Consider the following 22,942-nt stretch of genomic DNA (forward strand, 5'->3'; position numbering starts at 1 on the left):
AACCAAAAAAACCAAAAAAAAAAAAAAAAAAAATCAGGAAAGTGATGAAACAAAAGTGGAATATCAACAAAGAGGTGGAAACTAAAAAAACAAACAAACAAATAAACAAAAAAAAAACAGAGTAGAGCTGAAGAATACAAAAACTTAACTGAAAATTTATTAGAAGTGATTTTTTTTTTTTTTTTTTTTTTTTTTTTTTGTACAAGGTCTCCCTGTAGACCAGGCTGGCTTTAAACTCACAGGGATCTGCCTGCCTCTGTCTCCCAAGTGCTGGAATTACTTAGAAGTGAATTTGATCAAGCCCTAGGACAACAGAGAGAGAATGGGACAATGAATTTATGTGAAGAGATAATGGCTGAAAACCCCCCAATTTGGGGAAGCTGTTAGCATCTAAACTCAAAAAGCTCAAAGGGGAACTGGAGCAATGTCTTAGTAGTTAAGAGCATTTCCTGTTCTTGCAGAGGACCCAGGTTTGGTTTCCAACACCCATATTGGATGGCTTACAACTACCTGTAATTCTAGTTCCAGGTGATTCAATGTCCTCTTCTTGCCTTTGTGGGCACCTGCATGCACATGGTACACACACACACACACACAAAGAAATAGCTGGGTGTGGTGGTGCAAGCTTTTAATCACAACACTCAGAAGGTAGAGGAAGGCAGATCTCTGTGAAATCAAGGCCAGCCTGGAAAAAAAAAATCTCAGAAAAAAAAAAAGAAAGAAAATGGAACTTCTTTTAAAAAATAAAAGAAGTGCAATGGCTTATCCTTAGATAGGAACACCTTTAGTTAGAAGCCAGCCTGGGCTACACAAGGAGTTCAAGGCCAGCAAGAATCAGATGTCTGTTATAATTTTATAGTAATAAGAAACACAAAAATGCTTAATAAGTTATTTAGCATATGTTTGGGTGAGAAAACAGGCCTAAGTCATTGAGTTCAAGGGCTCTAATCAGTTACTACCAACACCAACTGTTTAGATGAGTCTGTGTCTTGCTTTAAGTTACCCTATACTGTATACAACAGTGGTTTTTCCAGTGCTGCCTTGCGCTGGGTGACTCCATTTTATTTTTATTAAGAAAAATATTTTATTGGGGCTAGAGAGATGGCTCAGTGGTTAAAAGCATACAAAAGATTTTCTGTATGAATGTATTGCCTGCCATGTGGGTGCTGGGAACTGAACCTGGGTCCTCTGAAAGAGCAGCCAGTGCTCTTAACTGCTGAGCTATCGCTTCAGCCCTAGTGGCTCTGTTTTACAAGTGGCATTTAAATTCATTCTGAATGCAAAGGCCTCTGCACCTTGGTGGGCATGTAAACAAACCACCTGCCTGGTACCACGCACCACCTACAAGACACAGACTGATAAATAAATAATATTCCCTGGGCTGGAGAGATGGCTCAGCAGTTAAGAGCTCTGACTGCTCTTGCAGAGGACCCAAGTTCGATTCCCAGCACCCACATAGTGGCTACGAACCGTCCTTAACTCCAGTTTCAGGGGAATCCGAAACCCTCTTCTGACCTCCATGGCATTGCACAACACGGGTGCACTCACATACATGCAGGCAATACACTCGTACACCTAAAATAATAATAAAACATTTAAAAACATAAATAATATTCCCAATAGTAAAAAACACTATAAATTTATCAAAGCATATTGGAACCACCGGAACACGTGGACATAGAAAAACATATCGTAAAAATCAGGTCCAATAAATGATGGAAACCCCCCCCCCCCAGACTGAGAAAAGGTACGAACTCTGGACCCTGTAAAGAGGAGGATATCTCACAGCAGATCTTGGTACCTGACTCCACCCTGCCTCAGTAACCAATTTGTAGCTCAAGAATTTGAGTATTACAGTGAGCTTTACAATATAAGGTTGATCCACTAAACAAATCAAGTACAGTTAAAGGGCCTTACTACATAAACTTCCACCATATGTCCTCTTCAAATAAAAAAGAATTCAATTCCCAAGAGAGACAGTTTTTGCTTATTAGAAAGAATATGGTTCCAGGGGCTGGAGAGATGGCTGGGGTTCGATTCCGAGCACCCACATATTGGCTAAACTCCAGTTCCAGGGGAATCCGATGCCCTCTTCTGACCTCTGAGAACATTGCACCACACAGCTGCACCTTACCTACATGCAGGCAATACATCATACACAAAAGATAATAAAATATTAAAAAAGAAAGAATATGGTTCCAAAGGAAGCAGGCAAGCATAGACAATAGCTTAGGTTCTGCACATACCCCTCTCTGAACAATGCACCTAGGAATCTGTTAGCAACCGAGGCCCCCCAGGTGCATAAACCTGCACATATACCTGCTTTAAACAATGAAAATAAGTTACTCTACTTAGCAACCTCTTGATAATGCCCAGTTCCTATTCCCACATCGTAGAATACCATCTGGGAAGTAAGGGTGATATAAGATCAAATGGAAGATTTAAGGAAAATACAGATTTTAATTCTTGTCTTCTTTCTGTCTCTCTCAGTAGAGTTCAGCTGACATGTTTGTGGTTAGGACGTTGGCACAGCTAGATAGGTCTATGGTTTCAGAAAAAAACTGATACACCTTTGGCACCTGAAGATGAGAACTTCACACCCCCAGATACAGACAGCACCTGCAACTTCCCGCCCTTCTTTGGAAACTTTTAAACTTTAGAGAGATTAAATCTTACTGTGATGCTTTTGAATATGTATAATGTTTATGAATATGGACTCCTATACGCCCCTTAATCAGGGCTCAGAACTTTGAGACAGGAGTATCTCTGGGCCAATTCTGCAGCCTAAATAAACCTGCTTCTTACCTCTCTTGGGGTCTTCTTATTTGTCCTGCAACAAGGGCAATGGGCCAATCCTTCCTAGACAGGTTTGGGGTGCATGTGCAATTAGGCAAGGTGTGTCCCCTACTTACCATATTATGCCTATGCATAATTGGACATGCATATGATTAAAATCTGATGGGACATATACAGTGAGAAAGGGCTTGCCTCTAGTAACCAGTTCCTCCTCTTGAATGCCATAAAAAAAAACCCTTGAACAATAACTAGAGCCCCATGTATGCTCACTCACGTGGAGCCCCATGTACACTCACTGAGGTAGTCTCCTAGTCCTGACAGTGTATCAGAAATATTCTATTACTTTGCTGTGAATAAAGTTTCCTCACTACTCTGCAAACTATGTGGGCTTTTATTTCATTCCCAAATAAGAAGCCAAGAACCTGGAAACAACCAGCTCAGACCCTGACCACTGGTAACACAAGCATGAAAATCATTTAGATAAACTCAAAGCAGGAAAAAAAAAGTACAGAGAACATAAAAGCAATGCACTTCATTTTTGTTAATTTTCCAAATGATTAGACTAAGGTTGAGTTTTTAAATCAGCTTTAAATGCAATGATTGCCCAAACTGAGTCCAAAACACATTCACACGAGTAATGAAAGTAAGAAAAAAGTGCAGCGCTTCTGTCTCAATATCAAGTTCAATATCAATAGTGATAGTTTAGATTTTGCTCTGGCTCCATAACTTAAATTATTCTACATAAAGTAGAAGAGAAAGGGAACGCAACACTCACTCTGGTGCTTCACAGCCTGTGGGTGACCTTTACCTTAAGCATTTACTGTAAATTCTTTCCATGTCACATCCATAAAACATTTCAAACAGTCAATTAAAATACCTGCATTCCATGAATTTTTCCTCATTTATTGATTTCTGCATACTTCTTAGTAAACATTTTTTTGTATGTGGTGAGTAAAACGTGTAGGAAACCAGGATGCCAGGCCCCAGGGTGAGATGAGCCTAAAATTTCTAAGTCCAGGCTGCATTCTCTGCTAAAGGGAGGGGCGCTGAAAACAGTAGCTCTGATAACCCCTGTCTTGCAGAACACTGACAGACTGGCAGGAGAAGCAGCCTGGTCATAAGTGCAGGCTCCCTGCTCTGTGGGAAAGTGTCTTGGTCAACAACCCTTAGCTCATCTCCTTGTCCTGAACAAATAACTCAGCTATCCTTAGCTAAAAGATTAGGCCAGGTTAAAGGTTTACTCTTGAGGTAAAAGCTAAAAGTTTATCATGCTTTTAACTCTAAGAAAGAAAACACTAGCCAATAAATTACCAGATGGGCACTAATAACCTTGAGTAAAAGTTTAAGCATCCTTCTGGCACCAACTAACAGACTATATGTCCTGTTTCTTTGTACCCTAAATCTTTGTATGTGACTGCCATATCGCATATGACTGCCAGTTCCTTGGGATGTATAAAAAAAAAACCTGAATTTCGAAATAAACAGCTTGTTGAAAGGACACAAGTCCCAGGGTCCAAGACTCTGTCACCGGTTAGTATCTCCATCCTTCACAAGAGCAAGGATCCCCACTAAACAAGGCATACTTGGGTCACCCGATAAAAACAGACACCACATTGTGTACCTACTTATTATAACTCACTGCACTCTGGTTGCATCTCTGAGAGGATCCAAGTCTCTGGGGCTCCTGAAGACAAAATCCTCTCCCTTCAAGATCAGCTGGAAGCCTGGTGGCAGATGCTCCACAGTGCAGGTGCAGGGGCAGGCAGTAACTGCCACAGGTGATACAACCTCAGAGATCATACCTAAATTTAGGGTTATTCCTAGTTGAACACTCATATATTCTCAATGTTTTTTACTTTAATGTACTCAATATGTATGTAACTGTTTAACTTAATCTCTCTCTCTCTCTCTCTCTCTCTCTCTCTCTCTCTCTCTCTCCCTCTCTCTCTGTGTGTGTGTGTGTGTGTGTGTGTGTGTGTGTGTGTGAACATGTGCACATTTGTATGGAGGCCAGAAGACAACCTTAGTTGTTCTTCCTCGGGTACCATTGACCTTGTTTTTCTAAGATGAGGTCTTTCATTGGCCATCAAGTGCCAGGGACCCTCTGTCTCCACCTCTCTAGCTGTCATGATAAAGCTTTCATCTTGGGGGGAAGCTCAGTAAACAGCAAGATGTCCTAAGGAAAGGTGAACCAGTCAGTGGTCAGAGAAGCTCATTAGGCTCAGGAAGTAAACAACTCAAAGGCTCCAGAAAGTCCCTGAAATTGACAAGGTTTACTGGATCTCTCCCTCCCCAAGACCAGCTAAGCTGCCTGGAAGAGGCTCAGATCAACTGAGGTACCTGAAAAGGACATTCTCCAACCTGTGGAGTTGCCTAGAGATAGTGCAGTGTGTTTTCATGAGCTGTCACCCATGCTGGGGTGGGCTTTGGTGATGCAGCTGTCTTTGAACAATTTCTGCTCCTGTAGGAAACCCTTCACCCATATTCCTGTAAGTAACCCCAATAAAATTCATTGGTTCAGAGCCTGGCACAGACCTTTAATCCAAGCACTTGGGAGGCAGAGGCAGGTGGATCTTTTTGAGTTGGAGGCCAGCTTGGTCTACATAGTGAGTTCCAGGCCAACTGGGGCTACAGGAAGACGCTGTCTCAAAAAGACAAAAAACCAAAACCAAAACAAAAAAACAAAAAATCACCTCATTGGTTCACCAAGTGGACGTTAATTATCCCTACTGTTATTGCTTCCCTACCTGGGATGAGAGGAGGTTTGTTCACATCTACCCAGGAATAGTATCACACCACACCAGAACTAGGATCATAAGTGTGTGCCACCATGCACTGCTTTTTATGTAGGTTCTGAGGCTCAAACCTCAGTCCTCTCATACTTGCATGGCAGATACTTTATAGACTGATTACTGATACTGCTTTAAAATTATTTCCATCCAAGGTCGTGGGCATTTTTAAAGTCTTGGTTAACACTGAAGGAAACTGGCACAACACAGGACCCCCTGATAATGGAATGCCTGATCCCGCAACCATCCCGTTTTATACTGGGAACTTACTCTTCCCCCCTGCCCCATCCCACTTGTCATTAGCATCATAGAGAGCTAACCTGAGCAGGGTCTGGCATACCACAGCTTATAGGCCCCAGACTTTTTTTCACATTCAGTAAACTAAGAAAGGGTTACATATATTTTTTTAATGGTTGGGGAAAAAGTGAAGAATATTTTGAAACATTTGAAAGTCATATGACATTCAAACTTTAGTGTCTAATATTAAGCCTGATGCCCATTCACTTACATACTTACACAGATGCTTACATGACACAATGGCAGAATACAATCATGTCTCATAGTCCATATGTCAGTTATACATTATCTGGTCAGGTTTGCAGATTACCAAGTCAGAAACCGAAGCACCCTGGTAGAGCAGCCTAACAATGGGTGCCAATTGGACAGCTCTTCTGGATTCTAACACTGAGCTACTTTGGTATTACATATTCTATAAGCTGTCTTCTAATACTTACACTAAGAAGGCTTCCCTGAGGAACACACATTCTGCAACATGGTCAGAAACTCAGGTGTCCAGAAAAACCAGGGACTCAGTCTCCAGAGTGGAGAGCTGTCCGAGGTGATACTGAAATTGACCAGACCATACTCAGAGAAAGATAGTATCCAGCTGGCCCCGCAGGACTGGCTTCTCCGCATGTGGTATGTATGACCCACTCTCCCTCCCTCTCAGACATGCTCTGTACTCAGTTGTAGTACTTCCTTGGAGTGACTGGAGTGACTGCTCCAGGACAATCTGGGTTGCTTCTTTCCTGGGGGCACTGATAGCTTTTCTACTTTCTACTTGTGAAACTATCAAAACCCAGAAAAATAAATGGAAAGGTGATCTAGTCAAGAAAACTATCTTTGGGACAATAAACTTCAAATAAAAGTTTACCTTTTAAAGGCAAAAAAATAAAGCTGGGTTATAATATACTTTAAGAAAGACATATTCCTAAAAAAATTGACTGCACAGTAAATTTCTGTTCACTGAGTCATAGTACTTCCATTTTCATTATAAATATTTTTTTAGAAAAAACTGATACATTTTCATTTAGAAGAGTTCACATGCAAGACATCATGAAAATCACACTAAAAAACACAGTAAGTCACTAAAATGACATAGAGTAAACAAAAAAAGCAATTAAAATTGACCAGTAATAGCACAGTACTCAAAAATAAGTCACAAATCCACGGCAAGAAAGAAAATGTGTGGAAGGAGGTGCTTTTGTGTCTTGAGGACAGATACACATGAGAAGCACAAGTGTCCAGATCATTTCCTGGCCTCTTACATGTAGCCACACACTAGGCAAAATTGGGGTTATTCTCCTCCTTAGTTTCTGGGGAGAACAAACTACTGGGACCATCAAAACTTTGAGATTGCAGAGTATACATCAGTCTGACTTTGGATGCTGGTGTTCACTGTAGCTTGATTGAAAACTTTTTGCTTATCGGTGAGTTGCTAAACCTAGATCCTAAACCCTGCTTGTAGAAGAGCAATGCATTTTTACTTCAAGTAGTCAATCTTACGTTTACTTCTTTTTAATTAATTCTGTGAAAATTGAGGCATGCCTGTGGCCCTGGTACTTGGGAAACTGAGGCAATAGGACAGCTGCAAGTTTGAGGTTAGCTGGGGTTACTATAGCACGTTTGTCTCAAAAACACCATAATAACAAGACTAAGATAATCATTTACTGAGGAACAAGGATGTGCCAGACAGCATGGGGATGGTCCCATATAATTCCTATACTACTGAAAAGCAGCATTTCAAGGTGACATCCTTGGAGTGACAGTGCCAGGGTGAGACTGCAGGCTGGATGACCCTATTGTCACATACCAGGAATTGGCTATGGTGGTAAGAGCAGAAGTGACTTTTCCTGTAAGCTGTATCACAATGAATCTTGGCATTAACTCAAAGTGGAGCCATGGTTTTTCCAGCATGGGCCAGGGCTGCCGCAGCAGTGGAGCTCGAAGCTTGTCAACTTGACATGGTTGTGAAACTCTGGGGGAGCTTTCAGCAGCCTAACAAGGCTTACAGATGATTCTGAGTCTAGGAACTACTGTGGAGAGGGAGCTAAAGTTCTGTGGAGAGGCTGCAGTGGAGCTGGAGAGATGGCTCAGTGGTTAAGAGCACAGGCGGGTCTTTCAGAGGACCTGGGTTCAGTTCCCAGCATCAACATGGTGGCTAACAACCATCCCTAACTCCAGTTCCAAGGGATCTGACACCCTCTTCTGACCTCCACAGGTGCTGCACGATATGGATGCACTTACATATGAGCAGGCAATATACGCATACACTTAAAGATAATAAAAAAATAATAAGTGAGGCCTCAGTGAGATTAGTCTGATTTATACACACAAACCCCAAACAACAAACCCAGGGTACTCAGGGGCCTACAGCACTTCCCAAACAATTATGCTATAAAAACCAGCAATTCTGACACACTAAAGTTCTTCATGTTCTTCTCAATAAGACTTTCAAAGTCTAGCAGGAGGCCCTGCATTTGTTTTTAACATATTATACTTAAACCTACTTAAGGCAGGCTTTGTGTGGATTCCTATTAAAAACTCTTCACCATCTAATCTGTGGCCCTAACTCAGACAGAGGCCCAATACTTTCAGGCTGGAAAGTACGGTGAGGCTTGACAGGTTAGAGATGAAGACAGAGAGAAGGGCTCTTTCCCTGCCAGCTGATACTAAGAATTCCTAAGTGGGAAAAGGGAAGGGAGAGCACCCAGAGACAGGGTGTTCCCACAGTGGGTTAGAGGTTGTGGGGAGGTGGGGGAGGGAAACAGGATTCCCAAAGCAAAAGGCAGAAGAAGGTAGCCACAGCCGGTTGATTCTGACTTCAGGGTGGATGCTGACAAGAGGTGCTCACCCAAGGCAGAATGAAGTGAGAAAGTCAGGGGAGACATATTTGGAATGTCAGAAAATAAGGAACAAAAAGGAAAATGCTAGAAGAAAGAACAAAAAACAAGCCCCGGGTAAAGGCCTATTTGGTTGTTTAAACTGGTGCCAAGCAAACCAGGCAACCTGAAACTGCTTGGGAAGTGCCTCACCAGCACAGTTTCTCCTTGGAACACCTTTGTGTGAGCATAAAGCTCACTTGTGCACTAGCAGTATTTGTGTTGGCTTGAAATGGACTGGATGGGCGAAAGGAAAATCGATTAAAACTGGCAGCAGAGCAGTGGGGAGGTGGGGAGCTTCAGAAAGTCCTCTTCTACACACAGGCATCCCTCTCCCACTGGCCTTGACTACCAGGGTTTAAGGTAGAAAGGCCACCAGGGAGGCTAAGCAGTCTTCCAGTAGACTGCTAGGAGCCCTGGGGGAGACTTTCCAGGGGCCTCAGTCCATGTTCCTGAGGCTGCACTGTCTCCCCAGCGCTTCCTCAGGCTGCAGCAGTCTTTCATGGACCTAAGGCAGGCTCTTAGCACATAGAACCCAAGAGACTGAGGGCTTCCAGAGGGATTTTACAAGTTTACAAATGAACAAGAAGCTCTGAAAACTGAATGTAGGTAGTCAAACTTAGAAACAGGCTAGATCTTTATTCTGAACTTAAGGTTTTCAGAGAGGTGTTGGGTCCTCAGAGTTTGGTAAAGCTGGTGTTAGAAATTTTTTGTTTTGAATTTATTTTTTTTTAAAAAAAATATTTTGTTTAATTTTATTTTATATGTATGAGTGAGTTGCCTGCATGTAAGTGCACGTGTGTTGTGCAATGCTGCAGAGGTCAGAAGAGTGTTTTGGATTCCCCTGGAACTGGAGTTAAGGACAGTTCGTAGCTGCCATGTGGGTGCTGGGAATTGAACCCGGGTCCTCTGCAAGAGCAGTCAGTGCTCTTAAGCGCTGAGCCATCTCTCCAGCCCTGCATTTAGTTTTTTAAGACAGGGTCTTACTCTGTAGCTCAGGCAGCCCTAGAACTCACTATGTAGTCCATACTGACTTCGAATTTGTGATGATGATACTGATGATCCTCCTGCCTCAGCCTCCAAGTGATTACAGGTGGGAGCCACCTCACCTGGTTTGGTGGTAGAACTTTAATGTACAATGACTGCTTTTCTAAAGGTTACTCATGACAATTACTCCTTATGGGGACACTCCATTTTAAATGAGCTCACATCACAATTCCTGCTTCCTATGATTAAACAGCATCATTTTGGTTTGAGGAAACTTATAGAGTTCTTCTTGTTGTCTGGGGTTGGGTCCTGCTATATAGTCCATGCTTGCCTAGAACTTCAGATCATCCTGGGGGCTGAGATCACAGGTGTATACCTCCTGGCCTGGCTTAGGAATTTCTTTTAGTGGATGCAAAATGCGGTGTCTAATAACATTTTTTGGTGTAGACCCTCAATCTCTCACCTATAGTTCAAAATTCCAAAAGCTGTGAAAACCAGGTTTTCAGATGGCATTACATAAACTTCTTGGGTCTAAAACTAGAAGCAATGTCATCTTTCATTCTCTTTGGTGGGGTTATTTATATGTGACACTGGATTAAGAATGCCATGCTTGACTGTGAGGTGTTAGGCATGGCTATTCAGGATACACGGCTAACACTTCATATTAAGTTCTGGGTTCCATAACTTACTCAATTCAGAGCTTCTGGATGGGGGCTCATGGACCTTACAGCTGCCTCCAGTGAATGAAAAACCTCTGGGCTGGATTTAACAAAACCAAGACTCAGCTCAGTCCAACCCCAGGGGGTCAGATGGGTTCTCTAAAGCAGGAGTTTGGGAGGGTGTGGCAGAAGTAAGGAGGTATCTGGGGGTTGGGGAACAGTAAGAAAACAGTATTGTTCATCAAGACCATGAGAGTCTGAGGACAGGGGACCACTACACTCTGATGTGGCAAATGGCCTTTGGTGCTCCTGAGACTTGGGCTCAAAACACTTCTTCCCCTCACCTCTCAAATGCTGTCCTGATTCCTGTGGCCCAAGGAGAAACAGTCCAGGAGGCTTAGCTGGAGAAGCTGGCCTGGTTTTGAGGAACAAAGCTATCTAGTTAGGGCCATATGCCACTGATATCTGTAACTGCCTAAACATATTTAGCAAAGTAGAGCTTTGAATTCAAGACAGAATCTTGGTCTTCAGTGCAGTTTTCAATCCTCTGGAAAGAAAGTCTGTGTGCATTCTCAATGGGGGCATCACTGGCAGTGGCATTCGAACTTGTGCATCTGTCTTTCCAACTGCATGCTAACTGCCTTGCCTGCAGGGACCACATCCTATTCGCCCCCATCTGTCACTGTCATGTTCTTGGATCAGAACAGCTACAACAGAACACTGCTGGTTCGCTAGCCAGAGCGGGGTCATATGCAGAACAGAGCTGAGTGCAGAGAGGATAGAATATACAGGTATTATCAAAGATCCCAGTTTGGCTTGGAATTTATATGTTTCAATTACCTTTTTTTTCCTTTTTGGTCTTTTTTGAGACAAGGTCTCCTTGTAGCCCCAGCTGGCCTGGAACTCAATATGTAGACCAGGCTAGCCTGGAACTCACAGAGATCTGATTGCCTCTGCCTCCTGAGTGCTGGGATTAAAGGCAATTAATTTCTTTAAAAATCACCTAATTTCTACTATCACCTGACAGAAGTTGAGAAAGATGGTTGATTGTGGCTGATGGGGAAAAGGAATAGAAGTTACTAAAACATTTTATTAATAAATGATGCCACAAGGAGTCAGAATCAAGGAATTTTAGAGATGCCAAGAACTTAAAGTATTTTTATGGCTGGCTCACAGGCCAAGACTTGAATTGGTTGCAACCAAGACTTGAATCATGTTTCATCCTTGCTAGACTATCGTGGAGCCGCAAGCCAGACCAAAGATCTGAGCAGCTGGCATTCTCTGAGACCACTCTACTTCTCATGGTAAGTCCTTTGAATAGAAAAATTTAAAACATAGCACAGTGAAACCTCATTCACATGCCCATCTATGATATTATCCAATCTTAATTTAATTAATCAATGAGCAGGAACAGGTATGGAATTTAAGAACTAAGACATGGTAACATTTACAAAACACTCATATATCTATCAGAACTAAATTAGAAGTGAGGTTTTACTGTGCATAAAACAAACAAACATAGAAAGGACACTTGTGGATTATTTCAATGTTTCTAAAAGTCCATGTACAAGAAATCTGTCATACCAGTTCCAGGGCACAGCAAACACTTACCACTGCCAGCACTCCCCTCTTGTTTGTTGCGAGCACCCCCACTGCTGTCTCTGCCCGACTTTATGCGCTAAAGCAATAAGAATACACATTTAGAAGAATAAGTGATAGGCCTTCGAAACTGAATATAGCCAAAGGGTGAATCTAAAGCTAACATTACTATGTAACCCTTAAGACTTACTCATCACTACCCAAGAGCTGATTCAACAGGAAAAAAGACAAGAGTCCTTTTGGAAGTAAGCCTGCCCTCCAAGAATCCTACAGAATACACAAATGGCCTTTCATTCAAAAGCACACTGTAACCTGCTCATACATAAGTAATTCAAAAACCAAACAGCATTTTCTTTTTCTAAAAAAGTTACTTTTTATGTGTATGTATATGGGGGGATGTATATACACATGAGTGTAGGTGCCTGTGGAGGCCAGACGCTTTGGATTTCCCCTGGAGCTGGAGTTACAGGCAGGTGTGAGCTGCCTAACATGGCTTCTGGGAACTGAACTCAGGTCCTCTGCAAGAGCAGTACGTGCTCTTAACTGCTAAGCCATTTTTCCAAACCCTCAAACAGCATTTTCTTGATGTGAAGGTTAAGGACTTAAACATAACAGTTTGAGAAAGAAATGGAAGAGAAGAGGTTACATACAAAAGGCCACTTCCTATCTTAGTCCTAATCTATAATGGTTTAACCCAGTCCATCTGGGAGTAAAAATAAATAAAAAGATAATTTGACATTTAACTTCTAAAATAAAAGCATTTTTAAATTCTCACAAAATACCTAAGTTTGGTCCAACAGTTTACTTTCTGCAATCCTAACCATCCTTAAAGCATAATAAGTATCTCTAAGGTGTGACTATGACTCTGTGTGCGTGCACGCTAGAGAGAGAGAGAGAGAGAGAGAGAGAGAGAGAGAGAGAGAGAGAGAGAGAGAGAGAGAAAGCATGAGGTCAGAGGTCAACACTGGATATCTTCTTCAGTTGCTTTCTACCTTAATTTTTGAGACAGGGTATCTCACTGAACCTGGAACTTAGTGATTTGGCTACACTGGCTGGTCAGCAAGCTCTAGAGATCCTCTTGTCTCTGCCGCCCTAGTGCTGAGATTACACATATGTGCCATGCCCAGGTTTTTATGTGGCTGGGTATCAAACTCAGGTCCTCATGCTTGCACAGAAAGCTAAGATACTCTTAAATCCATGTTATACAATTCTTTTGTGTTTTTGCCTAAAATCTTCTGTGTTAATGCTGAATATGTCCAAATGCACACTATTAGATTTTCATATGTATAAAGGTTCATTATAGAGACAGAGATGTTATTGAACAGATATAGACAGCTTTCCATATTTATAATACGATTTATACTTCTTAGTATAGATATTTTATTTAGACTTTCAATAATATAAACTTTGTCTCATATTTGTTTAAGAGCAAACTGTTTATCCTTGGAGTCTTGACATCTTCTCAAACATTTATAATTATCAGGTTATGACTGAGGGTATTGACATTGGTCTGCTAGGAAGGAAAAAGAATTTCTTTCAATAATTAAAGACTCATTTATGTAAAATGAAATACTTTCCTAAAATATACTAAGGCAGGACAGCTAGTTAAGACACAGAGGACACAAGAAAGGGAGACACCCCACCTGCACTCTCCTGGTTCTGATTCTTGTCTCCTGTTAGCAGATATAAATACACAAGTTTTCAATGTAAACAACCAGAACACCTGCAAAAAGAACTGTCCCTGCCTTCTGAGAAACATCACAAATGAGACTGTTAAAATGGCTGATGAATTATGCCTTAAGTTCAACTTCCTTCTGTTGAAAGTTTAAAGATCCCCTTGAGTTACGTTTTCCTCTTTAGTAGCACTCCTTTGTCCTGCTGTGAGCCTGACTGAACAGTGTGTATAAGAAATAGTCCCCTTTCCAAAGACAGAAGTCTGGAGAAGAAAAAGGAATACACCAGTACACGGACTTCCTCTAATGAGCTCCTCTCCTAAAGCCTGAACTTGAGTCTCTTCAAGTTCATCTTGTCTTTCTAAACAGAAATCAATAAGCTCAATAACTTTGCTTCATAATTACTCATCCTGAGATTCTTTTTTGCAATGTTTTAAAAATATTTTTTATGTTTATTTAGTGTGTGTGTGTGTGTGTGTGTGTGTGTGTGTGTGTGCATACCACAGCACATGTGTACAGACCAGAGGACAATTTGTAGTAATCAGTTCTCTCCTTATATCATGTGGGTCCCAGGAATCAAATAATTCAGGTTGTCAGACTTGACAGCAAGCACCATTACCTGCTGGTTAAGTACTGAACTGCAGCTGAATACAAGGACCCAGCTGGCAGCATCAATTTGAAATTTCTGCCAGGGACACTGTGATTTTCAAATATTACATAAGCGGAGCAGAGGTTTTCCACTTTAAGTTAATGTAATAAAAAAAAAAAAAAAAAAAAAAAAAAAAAGACTAGGTGCCCTGGTATATACTTCTGATCCTAGCACTCAAAAAGTTGAGGTAGGGAGATCATGAGTTTTAGGCCAGCCTGAGCTATAGAGTAAGACTCTCAGAGAAAGAAAAAGGGAAAAAAAGGAAAAAGGAAAAAAAAAAGGAAAATTAAAAACTCAGAAATATGGAAGAGAAATTCAGCAAGGAAACTGAGATTTTAGGGAAAAAAGAAATCTGGGAAATTAAAGACTCATTAAGTCAAATAAAAACCACAGTGGAAAGCATCACCAATATACCTGGCCAAGCAGAAGAAAGAATTTAAGGGACGGAGGACAAGACTGAGGAAATACTCTATTCAAACATTCATATACAAAACAAAACAAGCATGTCAACAATATCCAGTAACGCTGGATATGATCAAGAGATGACTCTAGTCAATGAAATTTTAGCAGAAAATTTGCCAGGTGCAAAGCAAAGAAACAATATTAAAAGCTGTACGGGAAAAATTCCTACTTACCTACAAAGGCAAACAACATCAGAACATCACATCTCTCATCAGCAACCTTAAAAGCCAAGAAAGAATGGAATGATGTATTTCAAGCCTGAAAGTAAGTAACTGGCAACAAAGATTGCTATATAGAGCAAAGCTATCTTTTACAATTGATGGAGAAATATGGATGTTTCAAGACAAGCACAAAATAAGGCAGTTCATGATTACCAAGCCAGCAATGCAAAAAATATTTAAAGTAAAGAGAGGAAGAAAGTCTTAATCATGAGATTACAGGAAAGAGTAAACTTTATGAGAGGAACAGATGGACAAAGGAGAGCTAGGAAGGAATCTATTGTGTCCAACACCGTAAACTAGAAACCCTCCATACCAATAAGGGAGAAAGTAAAGAACAAACAATACTCATACTCCAACTGACAAGAAAAATAATCAACAAAATTGTAGGAATTAGTAAACTACCCTCAATAATAATGATAAATGTAAACAGCTTCGACTTAGCAATAAAAAGATGCAAGTTAACTGAACGGATTAAAAAACAAGACTTGGAACTGGAGAAATGGCTCAGGGGTTAAGAACACTGACTGCTCTTGCAGAGGACCCAGGTCTGATTCCCAGCACCCACATGGCAGCTAACAACCACCCATAATTCCAGTTCCAGGGATCCAACGCCCTCTTCTGACCTCTGTGGGCATTGCATGACATGGGTGTACTTACCTACATGCAAGCAATATGTATACTCATACATGTAAAAAATTTTAAAAGTAAAATAACAAGATTCAATTATCTTCTGTCTTGAACTCAATTCACTGGCAGCCATAGACTAAAAGTCAAAGACAGAAATCAATTTTAAGCAAACAGAAGCTGAAAAAAAGCTGGTATAGTTATTCTGATATCTGATAAGTAGACTTCAAAGCAAAATTAAAGGACACAAAGAAGGTCACTACGCATTAATAAAGGAAACAACTCACGAAGATGTAATAATTGTAAATATGTATGCACTGAATGTTGGAACTCCCAGTTTCATAAAAATAATCAATAAAAGGTCAGATAGGCCCTGAAACATTATAACAGTAGTGAGTAACTTTAATACTCCATTCTTCTCATTGAAACAAACACCAACCAAGAAACAGGAGAGGTGAACTACACCATTGACTAAATGGACTTAAAATATCTACAGAATATTCCATCCAATGGATATGGAATAAACATTCTTCTCAACAGCCCATGGACTATTCCCTAAAGCAGATTATATTCTAGGCTACAAAGCAAGTCTTAATAGTAACAAAAGAATCAAATGGTGCCTTGTATCATTTGGATAACAGTGAATAAAACTAGAAATCAATAGCAAGAGACACCTTAGAAAACACACAAATAGTTGGATACTGAAAAATATACTTTGAGTGACCAGTAGGTTATTGAGTAAATAAGGGGGGTGGGTTGAAACTAATTATAGCTAAGGTAGTTCTAATAGGAAAGTGTACAGCATGGAGCAAAAGCACTTGCCCCCACAAACCTGATGACCCGAGGTTGAACCCATGTAAAGGTAGAAGCAGAGAACCAATTCCATCAGACTCCTTTGACTTCCACATGCACACTGTAACATGCATGCCCCTCCCTTCCATATCATGTACATACATAATATTTTTTAATTCAGAAAATTAGAGAGCTATGAAATAAATAACCTAATGATGTACCTCAACGTCTTAGAGAAATAAAACTAAGTTAAAATCCAAACAGCAGAGGCTGGAGAGATGGCTCAGCAGTTAAGAGCACTGACTGCTCTTGGAGAGGACCCGGGTTTGATTCCCAGCACCCACATGGAGGCTTCGAACCATCCTTAACTCCAGTTCCAGGGGAATCTGACAACCTCTTCTGACCTCTGCGGCACTGCACAACACTGGTGCACTCACATACATGTAGGCAATACACTAATACACTAAAAATAAAAATAATAAATGAAGATATTTTAAAAAACAAAGAGAAAACTGAACATTATCAGTGCAAAACTATGCCCAAGAAAATTAGAGCTAAATCCTATTTTTGAAAAATGAAAATTATAAATAAAAATATTGGAAAAAAACCAAACAGTAGATGGTAACAAATAAGATAAGGGAAGAAATTGGTGAAATGAAGATTAAGAGAGCAATACATAGAATCAAACAAAGAGTCGATTCTTTAAAAGAAAAAAAAAACAACCAAAATATAACCAAAGACTAAAGTGATCAATATATTTCTTTAAGAGTTCAAGGGATTAAACGTCCCAGGCATTAGGCTTAAGTCCATATAAAATGTTATTTAGGCAATTATTTCTCATTGATGATTTCGTTTCTAAGCAGAAAGTGCTGCTCAGATGTAAGACTTCAAATCTTGGTCTCCAATACTGTGGTGCCCACCTGTAGCTAAGGGAGACAACCTACTATTGTTCTAAAATGATGACTAAATTTGTTTTCTTCCCCTATCTAGAAGCCTTTGAGAGGGAACTGACACTGATTCTAGCCACCCCAATACCTGCCAAAGTGCCTGAAAACAAATCCTGAGTCCATCACTCTTGAGTCCGGCCTTGGCAGACAAAAGAAAAATGAGGAGGAACCCAATAGAAGGATGCTTTTGGAAACTCTCGTCAAGAAATCACAATGGACTCTGATATGAACAGTTGAAATTTGCCCTGTTTTGACTTTTTTCTGGTCCCTGTCTAGAACTTGTAATGCTAACTACTCTTACCTTTACTTCTCCTTCACATCTCCTATTCACCAGTCAAGGACTTTTCTTTTCTCCCTATAGATAAGTTATACAATTTTGGAGTCTTTTAGATAGAACCACTGAAGGGTTACCCCAATTGCCTCACCCTGTGTCCCTGTTGAGCAGGGAAGAAGCCAGGGTGGTCTGCATCCCAGTTTGCTATCAGCAATTTGGGTAACCTCTTCAAAGTATGGTGTGATAAGAATAGGAGGTAGGAATTGACTAGGCAGTCAGGGTAAAAAAGACCCCAAAGAAAAGTAGTCAGTTTCTTGGCTAAAAGTCAAAATGTCTGTGGGCCTCTTAGCAACATACTCTGTTCCAAAGGCCAAAAAATTCAAAAGTATTTGGGAGCTCTTGTCTAATCCCTAAAAGATTTTGGGGTTACCTCTTCAGAGGGAGAAATGTTAGAGTAGCAAAAATCCCCATTAAAAAAGTAGGGAGGAAGGAAGGAAGGAAGGAGGGAGGGAGGGAGGGAGGGAGGGAGGAAGGAAGGAAGGAGAAAGAAAAAGAAAGAAAGTAAGTAAGAAAGAAAGAAAGGGTACATGAAGTCAGAAAAAAGTGATGGGGAGATATGGGAGGTGTTGGAGGGGAGGGAGTGGGCGTGGATTTGATCAAAACACATGCATGTATGAAAGTCTCGATAAAGTTTTTTTAAAAGTTAAAAAAAAATGCCGGGTGTGGTGGTGCACGCATGTAGTCCCAGCACTTGGGAGGCAGAGGCAGGCAGATCTCTGTGAGTTCAAGGCCAGCCTGGTCTACATAGTGAGTTCCAGGACAGCTGGGGCTACAGGGAGACGTTCTAAAAAAAAAAAAAAAAAAAAAAAACCAAAAAAAAAAAAAAACAACCAAGATTGAAAACCCCTAGCCAATCTAATCAAATGGAGAGAAGACTCAAATTAATAAAATAAGAGATGAAAAAAAGTGCAGTAACTACAGATTCCAGTGAAATTCAGGGAACTGTTAAGGAATACACTGAAAATGTACATTCCAGGAGCTGGAGAGATGGCTAGGTAGTTGAGAACACTGGATGTTCTTGCAAAGGACTGGAGTTTGGTTCCCAGCACAAACCTGGCAGCTAACAACTCATCTGTAACTTCAGCTACAGGGGATCCAAGCCCTCTTCTGGTCACCGTAGGCACTGCATAACAGAGGTGCATCTACATACACACAGGCAAAACACTCATAAAATTAAAAAAAAAAAGAAAATTTACATTCCCCAAAACTGAAAAATCTAAAAGAATTTGATAAATTCCTAGACACATATGATCTATCAAAATCAAGAGGGATAGAAATAACTTAAACAGATCCATAACCTACAATGACATTAAAAGTAGAAGAATAGTTTCTCAAGAAGAAGACCCAAGACTGGATTGATTCACTGCCAGTTCTACCATATATTTAAAGAAGAGCTAATACCATTGCACTCATATTGTTCTATAAAGTAGAAAGAGAAAGGATACTACCAAACTCATTCTACAAAGCTGGAATGACTTTAATTCCAACACTGGATAAAGACAGGACCAAAACCAAAACAGCAAAACAGAACAAAACAAAAAACAAAATGATAACAAAAAACGAAACAAAAACAAACAAAAACCAAGAAAGAGCACTATAAAACAGCTTCATTAATGAATAAAGATAGGCATAAAAATGCTCAATAGAATACTTGTAATTGAGGCTGGAGAGATGGCTCAGTGGTTAAGAGCATTGACTGCTCTTGCAGAGGACCTGGATTCAGTTCCAGCATCCATGTGGCAGCTAACAACTGTGCATAACTCCAGTTCCAGGGGATCTGACACCCTCTTCTAACCTCTGCAGACACTGCATGACATGGGTACACTTACATACATGCAGGTAATATACTCATATACATAAAATAAAATAATAAATAAATAAAATACTTGCAAGAACACAGTAAAACTCAAGAACACATTAAAAAGACCATATATCATAACCAAGTTGGTTTGATCCCAGGGATGCAAAGACAGTTCAACAAACGTGAAGACAGTTCAACAAATGCAAATTAATAAATATAATACAGCACACAAACAGACATAATGACATAAATCACATGGTTACTTTCGTAGATGAAAGAAAAAGGCCTCTGACAATGTGCTGGATAGCTTTAGTGTCAACTTGACACACCTGGGTTGAGGGAGCCTCAGTTGGGGAATTTCCTCTATTGGACTGGCCTGTGGCCATGTCTGAGGGGCATCTTCTTGATGAGTGATGTGGAAGGGCCCAGCCCACTATGGGTGGTGCCACCCCTGGGCAGGTGGGCCTGTGTTGCATAAGAAAGCAGGCTGAGCAGGGGCCAGGGGAGCAAGCCAGTAAGTGGTGTTCCTCCATGGCCTGTGCTCCAGCTCCTGCTTCCAGGTTCCTGCCCTGAGTTCCTACCTTGGGCTCCCTGATGAACTGCGACCTGGGAATTGTAAGCTGAATAAACTCTTTCCTCCCCAAGTTGGTATTGGTCAGAGTGTTTTGTCACAGCAATGAAGAAACAGACTAGGACAGAAATTGATATCAGAGAGTAGGATATTGCTGTGACAGACCTTCATGTTTTTGGGAGGATTATGGAAGTGTTTGGAACTTTGGGCTGGAAAAGCCATTGCGTGCTCAGAGTTTGTTGTTGTGGAGCTTGGAACAGTTATGCTAAAAGAGTTGTAGATGATGGAGGCCTGACTTGTGAAGCTTCAAAGGGAAGCAGAGACTATCAGGGATGTTCATGTGAAATTATGGATTGGGTTCTGGTCGGTTGGGGCTGAAGAATCAGCTGTGATTAAGAAGAGACCAGAACCTGAAGTAAAACCTTTGCTTTACTGGGACAATTGATGCTGGTTAGCTGGGGCTGAAAAATCAGCTGTAAGTAACAAGCTACCAGCATCACTGAAATGAAATCTTCTGGGAGGTATTTCCTCAGGGTCAGCACACAGAGGTCCCCCCGTGCCTCTATCTCAAGCTAGAAGCAGGACTTGGTAATGTGTAAAAGTCTCCTGCATAGTTCTGGTGTTGAAAGCGTGAAGGGGTCACAGACAGCAGCTGAGGCTTGGCACTCTGAGAGGCCAGGAAAGGCCATAGGTGAAAATGCAGCTTCAGTTGCAGTGAAGACCCCAGGATTGAAGGGGTCATGGAGAGAATCTGAGGCTTTGCACCCGAAGAGGCAAGAAGAGGCCATTGGTGAAGGTGTAGCTTCAGTTTCAGTGGCAACCCCAGATTTTTGGAGATGCCAGCACCGTAGGACCACCAAGGATAGCAATAGGTATGGAATGGAGCTGGCCAGGGTCTAAGAGACAAGCTGTGTGTGCTGTGGACTGCAGAGTCAGAGAAGTGGAGCTGCCAGAACCGTTTGGAATGCAGAAGATCGTGAGTGAATCCCAGATGTCCAGCCTTGAACTACTTTGCTGGACTTTGGTTTTGCTTAGCTGTGCCTGATTCTTCCCTTTGAAATAAGACAGTACTTGTTTTGGATTTTACAGAAGCCCACCCACAGTTAAGAGACATTTTAAAAGAGACCATGAACTTTTATGTGTTTGGATTTTTTAAGGACTGTGAGGTTTTTGAGGTTGTACTGTCTTATATTGTGGTATTAACATCATATCTTAGGGACAGAAATTGGAAAGTTATGGTTTAATAGTGATGTTTGTGTGTCAAGCTGACAAGGGGTCAATTCTGCTGGGTAGCTTTAGTGTCAACTTGACACACCTGGGTTGAGGGAGCCTCAGTTGGGGAATTGCTCTATTGGACTGGCCTGTGGCCATGTCTGAGGGCATCTTCTTGATGAGTGATGTCAGGGGGCCCAGCCCACTGTGGGTGGTGCCACCCCTGGGCAGGTGGGCCTGTGTTGCATAAGAAAGCAGGCTGAGCAGGGGCCAGGGGAGCAAGCCAGTAAGTGGTGTTTCTCCATGGCCTGTGCTCCAGCTCCTGCTTCCTGGTTCCTGCCCTGAGTTCCTACCTTGGGCTCCCTGATGAACCGTGACCTGGGAGATGTAAGCTGAATAAACCCTTTCCTCCCCAAGTTGGTAATGGTCAGAGTGTTTTGTCACAGCAATGAAGAAACAGATGAGGACAGACAATTTTCAAGATTTCTTCATGATTAAAAACTTTGAACCTAGGAATAGAAGAAATTTATCTCAACATAATAAAAGTCTCTTACAACAAACCTATAGCTAACATTATACAAAAATCAGGACTAAAAGAGGGGTGCCGCTCTCTCTGCTCCTATTCAATATAGTGCCTGAAGTCTTAGCTAGAGCAATAAAGACAAGAGAAATAAAAGGGATACAAATAGGAAAGGAAGACATCAAATTATCCCTATTTCCAGACAGTACAATTCTATACTTAAAGGACGACAAGACTCAACCAGAAAACTCTTTGATCTGATAAGTATCTTCAGCAGTGTAGCAGGATACAAAATTGATGTATAAAACCCAGTAACTTTTCTATTTGCCAATAATGAATTTTTCAAGAAAGAAATAAGGGGGAAAAATCCCATTCACACTAGCTTTAAAAAAAAGAATACCTAGAAATAAACTAAGGAAATAAAAGACTTCTAAAATGAATTCTTTAAAACACAAAAGAAATTTAAGACATTAAAATATGGGAAAACTACCCAAGCTCATGGACTGGCAGACTGAATATTATGAAAATGGCTGTACAGATGGATCTATAGAGCCAATGGAATCTCCATTAAGATTCCGATGACATTCCCAGGGCTAGAGGGATGGCTCAGTGGTTAAGAGCACTGACTGCTCTTGCAGAGGACCTGGGTTCGATTCCCAGCACCCACATGGCAGCTGACAACTGTCTGTAACGCCAATTCCAGGGGATCTGGCAGTCTCTTCTGTCCTCCACGGGCATTGCACAACACGGGTGCACTTACCTACATGCAGGTAATACACTCATAAAAATAAAATAAAAATAAATAAATAATAATAATAAAATATGAAAAAGATTCCAATGACATTCTGTACAAAACTAGAAAAACAATTCTAAAATTCACATGGAAGAACAAGAGATCACAAGTAGCCAAAGCAATTTTAACTAGAAAGAGCAATGTCCTAAGTACCACAATATCTCATTTCAAATTCTACTACAGATCAGCATTAACAAAACTTCTGTGGTACTAGCACAAAAACATTTATGTACAAGTGAGATAGGGTCCTGTATATAGGACCCTGTAAATAAACACGCAAACACCTCATTCTTTACATACACCTAATTTTTTACAAAGATGCCAAAACATACATTGGAGAAAGAGAGTCTCT

General features: G+C 40.9%; 1 protein-coding gene across 4 annotated transcripts in view; it reads right to left on the reverse strand.

Moving 5' to 3' along the window:
* The window catches only part of Ift88 (intraflagellar transport 88), a 130,326-nt gene that overhangs the window by 5,334 nt on the left and 102,050 nt on the right, over window positions 1–22,942 (reverse strand). For 2 of the 4 annotated variants that reach the window (XM_008824332.3, XM_008824333.3), the window contains exon 24: window positions 12,004–12,070. The exons of 1 other annotated variant lie outside the window; for it this stretch is intronic. In XM_008824332.3, the coding sequence (XP_008822554.1) occupies window positions 12,004–12,070 (67 nt within the window). Of the gene's footprint in view, window positions 1–12,003; window positions 12,071–21,690; window positions 21,787–22,942 lie in introns of those variants that run through there. One more of the 4 variants, XM_029559258.1, reaches the window with a different exon arrangement.

The sequence above is a fragment of the Nannospalax galili genome, unplaced genomic scaffold (assembly GCF_000622305.1).
Source record: "Nannospalax galili isolate Female #2095 unplaced genomic scaffold, S.galili_v1.0 scaffold388, whole genome shotgun sequence".
Lineage (NCBI taxonomy): Eukaryota > Metazoa > Chordata > Mammalia > Rodentia > Spalacidae > Nannospalax > Nannospalax galili.